The 8,068-nt window shown below is 49.6% G+C and overlaps 1 protein-coding gene across 1 annotated transcript in view; it reads right to left on the bottom strand.

Annotated features, from left to right (window-relative positions):
* CEBPE (CCAAT/enhancer binding protein epsilon) overlaps positions 1 to 2,660 on the bottom strand; it is a 4,674-nt gene extending 2,014 nt beyond the window's left edge. The window contains exon 1 of the mRNA XM_015406418.1: positions 2,235 to 2,660. Coding sequence (XP_015261904.1) covers positions 2,235 to 2,660 — 426 coding nt within the window. The remainder of the gene's footprint in view (positions 1 to 2,234) is intronic.
* Positions 2,661 to 8,068: the final 5,408 nt, after the last annotated feature.

The raw sequence follows: 8,068 nt of genomic DNA, 5'->3' as shown, positions 1-8,068 counted from the left end.
CCTCCTCCTCCTCTTCTACTACTTCTTCTTCTTCTTCTTCTTCTTCTTCTTCTTCTTCTTCTTCTTCTTCTTCTTCTTCTTCTTCTTCTTCTTCTTCCTCTTCTCCTCTCTCAGCTTAACCTACCTCACAGGGTGGTTGTGAGGCTAAAATGAGGGAGGAGGAACCGTGTGCATCACTCCGAGGGCAAGGTAAAAATGCAGGCTATAGATGGATGTCTTGCTCAGGCTAGGAGGAAATGCACCGATTCTCTCTTTTGTGAGCTCTCCTGCCAAACGCTTATTGCTTGGCCTTGGATTTTTCTCTCCCTTACTGCAGCCGCTGTCCTTTCTGCAGTTTCCTCTACCCAGAGCAGCCCCCCAGTGTTCCCTCTAAGCTGACTCAGTGTGAGCCAGCTCACAGTTTTTTTAGCCTCCAGCTCACCCCTTTTTGTCTTCGCTCAGGAAGGAGGGCTCCAGAGCAAACGAATTTCTGCAGTAGCCAAATGGCTCGCTCACAGCTTTCATGCCAGTAGCTCACAAAGTAGAATTTTTGCTCACAAGGCTCCACAGCTTATTTATTTATGTATTTAGGTATTTTTACCCCGCCCTCCCCGCAAGCGGGCTCAGGTTAGAGGGAGCATTGCCCGAGACCCATTGATAAAGCCTGTTCTCTCCTTCCTTTCTGGTCTCAGTTCGGAAAAAAACACTCTGCCAGCCAGACCTCTCTCGACCCAGCCCCTCTTCCGGCCTCAGAGTATCCCCCACTTTAATGTGTGTGGCGATCCGTTACTTTGCCCTTTCCTCCCAGGCTTGTCTGAATATTCTGACCTGCTCTGGGGACTTTGGGCAAAAAGTGGGAGACGAATCCAGCAGATAAAAATAATGCTGATTGGCAAACTGGATCAGAGCTGTTCTCACTCCTCTGCTGTCTGGAGAGCTACCGTGGAATAAAGTACTTGTTTGTACACGACACACTTGTGTTCTGTATTAAGCTGGAGAAAGTTACTCTGTAGATCGGCATCCCCCTGTTAACCACCAACACCCTTTGAAGGGCGGTGGGAAACCCCCCCACAAACAGCAGATTGGGAGTGTGGCTAGAAGAAGAAGAAGAGATTGGATTTATATCCCGCCCTTCACTACCCAAAGGTGTCTCAGAGCGGCTTACAAACTCCTTTCCCTTCCCCTCCCCACAACAGACACCCTGTGAGGTAGGTGGGGCTGAGAGAGCTCTTGACCAATGTTCCCTCCAAGCTATGGAGTACTTTGAGCAAAAATTCTACTTTGTGAGCTACCAGCATTAAAGTTGTGAGCAGGTGATTTGGCTACTGCATAAACTAGTTTGCTCTGGAGCCCTCCCTTCCTGAGCGGAGACAAAAATCTGTGAGCTGGAGGCTAAAAAACTGTGAGCTGGCTCACACTGACTCAGCTTAGAGGGCACACAGCTCTTCACAGAAACGGCTCTTTTTCAAGAACAGCTCTTATCAGAACTACGGCTTGCCCAAGGTCATCCAGGCAGGTGCAAGTGGAGGAGTGGGGAATCAAACCCGGTCCTCCCAGATTAGAGCCTGCGCACTTAACCACGACACCAAACTGGCTCTCAGGCAAAAGGATGCGTCCGATCTATGATACACTAGTGGAGAGCCAATGTTCCCTCTAAGCTGTGGAGTCTCGTGAGCAAAAATTCTGCTTTGTGAGCTACTGGCATTAAAGTTGTGAGCCAGCGATTTGGCTACTGCATACATTAGTTGCTCTGACTGGAGCCCTCCTTCCTGAGCGAAGACAAAATGTGTGAGCTGGAAACTAAAAAACTGTGAGCTAGCTCACACGAACTCATCTTAGAGGGAACACTGGTGGGGATTCCAACGTTGGCCAGGATTCACATGAAGACTGAGGATATCTGGCTCCAAGGATGTGAAAGTGTGGGTCAGAACTGAAGAAAGCAAAGGAAACTTTCAGCTCTGGGGGTTACAGAGGCCCATGAGTCTTATTGTTTAAGACAGACGAGACCAGGGAACCAGCAGAAACCTTACGATGGGATAGAAATAAGGGGAATCAGGTTAAAAAAGGAACAGGACAAGATAGAGAGGCACATTGGGTGTTTTAATAGGAAGGATGCGGAAGATTAAGATTTTGGCACCTCTGAGACCGGGCCGACAGGTTGTTGGGTTTGGGCCAGACGTCAACGGTTTGAACAAGACAGTGTCTAAGCTGGGTGGCAAGAGCAAAGGGTGGCGGCGGACAGACTCTTTCCTTACCTTCAGCACCCTCAGGGCTTGCCCGGCACGCATTCCAGGTTGACTCAGGGCCACCTGGGCACAGTGGGCTGGCGGAAAGTGCGGGGCACTGTATGGGTGGCGTCCACCGGCCCGCCCGGGGTCAACTCCTCGCGGCTCCTCCTTGACAGCAACAGAGCGGGAGTCGAAGGTTCCGAGAGCTTTGCGTTCCCCTCCGTAAGACAGAAAGGGGTACGGCTCCCCGGGGAAGTAGTTGGGGAATGGGACGCCCTTGGGCATTCGTTGCTGGACCCCCTGCAGCACCTCCGAGAGCAGCTGCTCGTCTCCCATGCACGAAGCCAGGTCTGATTCACAGAAGGGGGCCAGGTCGGTACCCGCGGGCCTCACGGGGGGCATCTCCAGGGCTTGGTAGTGCCGCTCGCTCTCGTAATATCCTCCTTGAGACATGGTGCTGGGAGACCGTCTCTGGTTCCCTTCTTGCCTTGTCTGCTGGTGGGCCCTGGGTCACACGCTGGCACCCTTCTCTGACTCTCCCTCGACCTTTTCTTCTTTCCCCCCTCAGTGTGAGGTTTCCCCTTTCCAGCTGATTGCCAACTTTTGGCACCGATTTCTTCTCCTCCTCGGTTTATTGTGTGGAGTGCCTTTTGTCCTTTTCTGTCACGGGCGCCGGCTCTGAGTGTTCAGTTCAGCCGTTCATTCCTTTTCTCCTCTCCGCTCACTCCTACCTTCTTGCTTCATTCCCTCCCTCCGTCTGAGCCTTGGTTCCTTCTTTCTCTCTGCCGTGTCCCTTTCCTCCTGGGTCTTCCTCCCTCTTCCTTCCTCTTTCGGAGGTGCACCCCAGCTCCTCTTAATGACAATTACTGTAGTACGCCTAAAACCCCTGTGACCCTCACTGCGGCAGTCAAGTCCCCTTCAGATTGTAGTGTGCATTGCTGTGGGCCGTAGAAAGGATGCCCGTGATGTCTCCTTTCCAACAGCTGCCAACAGTGGCCTTGCCACACAACCGATCTCCCATCTTGGTATTGCCAAGATGCTAAAAAGTGACTTTTTGAGCCTGCGATTTCTGCCCTGTGCGAATGTATTTCACGTAGAAAGAATACAGGCTTCTGCCTTCTCGGCAGAATAGTCTTTACACGTGCATCAGAGACTGATTTAAGGCAAAGCCACTTTAAGCCTCCACTGTGGAAACGCTCGTTGACTTTGAAGGTGCACATCTGATCCCCTTGCAAAACCTAAGCATTGCTTCAGCGTCTCTGCTCCAGCAGGTGGAGCCAAGAGGCAGGACAACAGAACTACACAGATACTACACGGAGTAGTGCTAGAATACTAGATCATGGAAAGCAAAACTGGCCTTAATGTTTGTATCTCTTGCAGTATTCTTCTGATTGCTGATCTATACTGGTTTCTTATGATTCTTGTTTTTCTCAGCTTTGTAGGCTACAAGAGTTAAGGTAGAAACCCTAACAATAAGTGGCTGGGGTGGGGTTTGGTTTTGTTTTTTAATCAGGGAGTCTAGTGCTGTTGGAAGCTGTCCGTTGGAGACAACTGCCTTTTCTGAAGGCAGGCACTTTTATACCGTGTTTGGATCCAATTCCAGCTCAAGTGTTCCACTCCTCCCAGCTACCAGTTATTTATCTCTGTGTTTAAAATTTTTGCGAGCTGTTTTAGGATCCAGCCCTTTGCTGGGAAATGTGACAAAAGCCACCACTAGTAAATGTTGGGCGTTGGCCAAGGGCAGCCTGCAATCTTGCACCCGTCTAGTTAATAAGTCTAGCAGTGCCGTGGCCACCATGCCTAATCCCGCTCTGGAATGCTGAATCAGTCTGTTTTGATGAGCAAGGATATCGCCGGTGAACTCTGCTGAGGTGAAAAGTAGATGGATGCCAATCTCCAAAAAGGCCAGCTGCCTCTCCCTGCAGTTTCCTTGAACCGGTGCCTACTTAGCAGTCGATAGGTGTATTGGTAGCAGACTTGTTTCTGCAAGTGAGTTTCTTCTGCCTTTTTTCTACAGTGAACTAGTTTCCCAAAAGGGTAATATGGCTCACATGGAGCTCCAGACATGCTTTGCAGTGCCTGTACCGGTGACCACTTTCCCATGAATTAAAGTTTCTTAATGGATCAGAGCGTTACTGGGTTCATGAAACATTGCTAGTTCTGTAGGCTTTGCATTTAGAGAAGGTTCTCCAAGACCTTAAGATGGGGTACCAGTGAACATGGGGCCATGTTGACCAGAAATTCAGGCATCCTCTCTAAAACAAAAACCATTCTGACTTCAGTCCAAGGCAGGGGTGTCACACATGCGGCCCGGGGGCTGGATCAGGCCCCCGGAGGGCTTCTATCAGGCCCGCAGTGGAACTGGCTGTCTTCTGCTTCTTCTTCCAGTTCTGCTGCTGCTGCGTCATCGTAGGTTTGCAGCTTACAAACACACGCCTGAACAGCATACTCAAGATTGCAACAGCACAGACATTTTGATGCGATAATTCAGAGCAAGAGGTGTCAGTAACAGACACTGTTAAATAAACGAAATATTGCAAGAGTGCTAATATTGTAAGTATGTTTTAATTCTAAGTAAAAAAAACCCTTTGTGTTTGTGTCCTTTATAAAGTTTATATCTCTGCTACCTGGCATCACATTTTATGATGACACACGTGGCCCGGCCCAACAAGGTCTCATGTATGTCAGATCCGGCCCTCATAACAAATGAGTTCGACACCCCTGGTCTAAGGTGAGCAATATGTATGTGAGCTACCAGTACAGCCATCAACCTGAATGCAATCAGCTTGAACGGTGGCGCTGAGCACTGGGGCCATCTGGACTTGCACACAAGGCTCAAGAAGCTAGGGTGACTCAGGGAGACAGAAAAATGGAAACGAGTCTTCTTCAGACCTTTGGAGTCTCCATAAAGGTAAAGGTAAAGGTTCCCTTGCTCGAAAGCCAGTCGAGTCCGACTCTAGGGTTGCGGTGCTCATCTCCGTTTCCAAGCCGAAGAGCCAGCGTTGTCCGAAGACTTTTCCGTAGTCGTGGCCGGCATGACTAAACACCAAGGCGCACGGAACGCTGTTACCTTCCCACCGAAGCGGTACCTATTTATCTACTTGCAATTTCTTGCTTTCGAACTGCTAGGTTGGCAGGAGCTGGAACTAGAGACGGGAGCTCACTCCGTCACACGGCACACTCGGGTCTCAAACTGCTGAACTTCCGACCTTCCACAGCCTGCAGTCCAGCGTCTTAACCACTTGAGCCACCGCAGCTCCCCATAAGGAACTGCAATTTCCCAAGGGTCTTCAGATCTGAAGTGGCTCACTTGTCAGTTCTCCTGGCCTAGAGCACAGTGGAGAAATAGAGGAGATGCTGGATGGTCTTACTGACAACGCAACTCCTTTCCTGACCTGTGTGGCTATCTGTACGATGCCTCTGTGAGCCTGGAGTAAAAAAAAACACCAGGTACCTATTGGTTCTGGTATCGGATGTGTTACTCAGCCACTTGAATATACATGAAGCTACCAAACCAGACCCTTGGTCCGTCAAGATCAGTATTGTGTCGCCCTGACCTGGATACCCCAGGTGAGCCCAATCTTGTCAGATCTCGGACGTTAAGCAGGCAAGTAGGTACCACTTCGGTGGGAAGGGAACAGCGTTCCGTGCGCCCTGGTGTGTAGTCATGCCGGCCACGTGACCACGGAAACGTCTTCGGACAGCGCTGGCTCTTCGGCTTTGAAACGGAGATGAGCACCGCAACCCTAGAGTCGGACTTGACTGGCTTTCGAACCTTTACCTTTACCTTTTTACTTGGATGGTACAGTCGGGAAGACAGGGGCAGGGTTTATTCAGCCACCTCTCTAAATATCCTCCAGTGCCCCAGTACAGGTCAGTCACCAGAGTTTGCCATGACTTCCAGGTGCACGCACACACACATGCGCGTGCACACAAACACACACGTATTTTTAGAAAGATCGGTATTGCCTGCTCAAACTAGCAGCAGCTCTCCCAGAGTCTGAGGCCCAATCTGCATCAAGCATTTGCTCCGCTGTTTTACCAAACCCATGCTGGGACAGAAATCCTCCTCTGCATCGCATGCCGCTTTCACTTTGATTGTCGGATTTTATAGCATCGTCCAGACTGCATGCCGCTTTCACTTCGTTTGATATTTCGGGTCTTATGGAACTGTCTGCGTCGATTTATGGCCGTTTTATGGCCATTCAGGGGTGACTCTGCAGTCAGCAGGGCTATTTTTTGGGCAGGAACGCACAGGAACGGAGTTCCGGCTGGCTCCCAAGTTGGCCACGCCCAGCAGGAACTCATTAGCATAATAGGCCATACCCAACAGCAGAAACTCATTTGGATTGGCTACAATTAGGGGGGTTTGGCCTAACATGCAAAAAGCCCTGGGTTTTGACAACAAACAAGGTCAAGAGAATAAAAAGCAAAAGGTGGGTGTGGCTGGATGACCACACTTCTGGTAACACGGGGGTGCGGCCTAATGTGCTAATGAGCTGTGCTGTCAGGGGTGTGGCATAATATGCTAATGAGTTCCTGCTGTTGGGTGTGGCCTATTATGCTAATGAGTTCCTGCTGGGCTTTTTCTACAAAAAAAGCCCTGGCAGTCAGTAAGGCATCGGCCCCAGGGTATTTGAATGTGGTTTTGAGCCGCATCTTTTTCTGTTCCAGTGTGGGTTTGGTAAAGCAACAGAACAAATGCTAGATGCAGACTGGGCCAAAGTCTAAATTTTCACTACCTGATATTTTTAACTGGACACACCAAAGATTGAACCTGTGACCTTCTGCATGCCAAGCAGATGCTCTACCCCTGAGCCATAGCACCTCCCCACTTCAACAGCCTCTTATCCATTAGGGAAGCTGAATCTAGTCAGGTGGCTCTGGATCCTCTGGCTTTAAAAGTGTTCTTGTGGGCTTAAAGGAAGCATTCATACTTTTGGCTACTAGTGGGGGCTTGGCCAACTTGCTTGTTTCTTTCTCCCCCCCCCTTCATGAAGATGGAAGAAACCAGATTTCATCTGTATATGGAGTGTTTTAGCACTCCAATGTTTTTGATAACAGGTTATGCCTACAGATCACGGCTCCAGCCAGCAACTGAGCTAAAAACTGACATGAGTTGTGGGAGTTTGGCTATGAAGGCTGCAGCCTGTAATCAATTTTTTAATGGACCTATGGAAGGTGGTTGTGGTTCAGAGGAACCCATTTTGAGTAGATTTGTGGCCTGTAGAAAAACTGACATGAAAGCCCCTGGAGAGATCTGCATGGCACTGCCCTCCATTTCTTTTCAAATCAGGATCTTTAGACTCAGCCTATCTTGCCTCCATCACTGAGCTGCTGATACGATTGTTACTGGTGCTTTGATCTAAAGGCGATATTCCTTGGACAATGGTTGAAAACCCTTTCAAAGGGAGTACACTTTTTCCCCCATGACCGTTTCTGATAATGGGAATGGGGGCGATGTGGGGGGGGAGATAACAGAGCTAGATGAAGGGCTGTATAGCCAGAGGCATGATTTTGTTGGGAAGAGTCGCTGACGGCTCTGCCTGTAATCTGTGTGCCTTTAGCCAGAGAAGCGCTGTGAGAGAGAGAAACAGTTCACCAGACCCTTTCATCCATCTCCCCGGTCTTACAATAGCCTTGAAGCTGCATCTACTTGTGCAAGTCTCCCTTGGATAGCAGTAAGATCGGTAAGGCTGCAATTCGAAGAACGCTTTCCTGGGCATGAGCCCCACTGAATAAAACGAGACTTGCTTCTCAGGACCTTGTTTAGAATTGCTCCCTCAGGGGCATTTTTAAAAAAATGTAGAGATTTGGAACGCATTGTATATTAGAGGTTCTTCCACTGGGCTGACCTCTGT

The sequence above is a fragment of the Gekko japonicus genome, unplaced genomic scaffold (genome assembly GCF_001447785.1).
Source record: "Gekko japonicus isolate JY-2015 unplaced genomic scaffold, Gekko_japonicus_V1.1 scaffold1746, whole genome shotgun sequence".
In the NCBI taxonomy this organism is placed as follows: domain Eukaryota; kingdom Metazoa; phylum Chordata; class Lepidosauria; order Squamata; family Gekkonidae; genus Gekko; species Gekko japonicus.
This window is presented reverse-complemented; position numbering and strand designations above follow the sequence as displayed.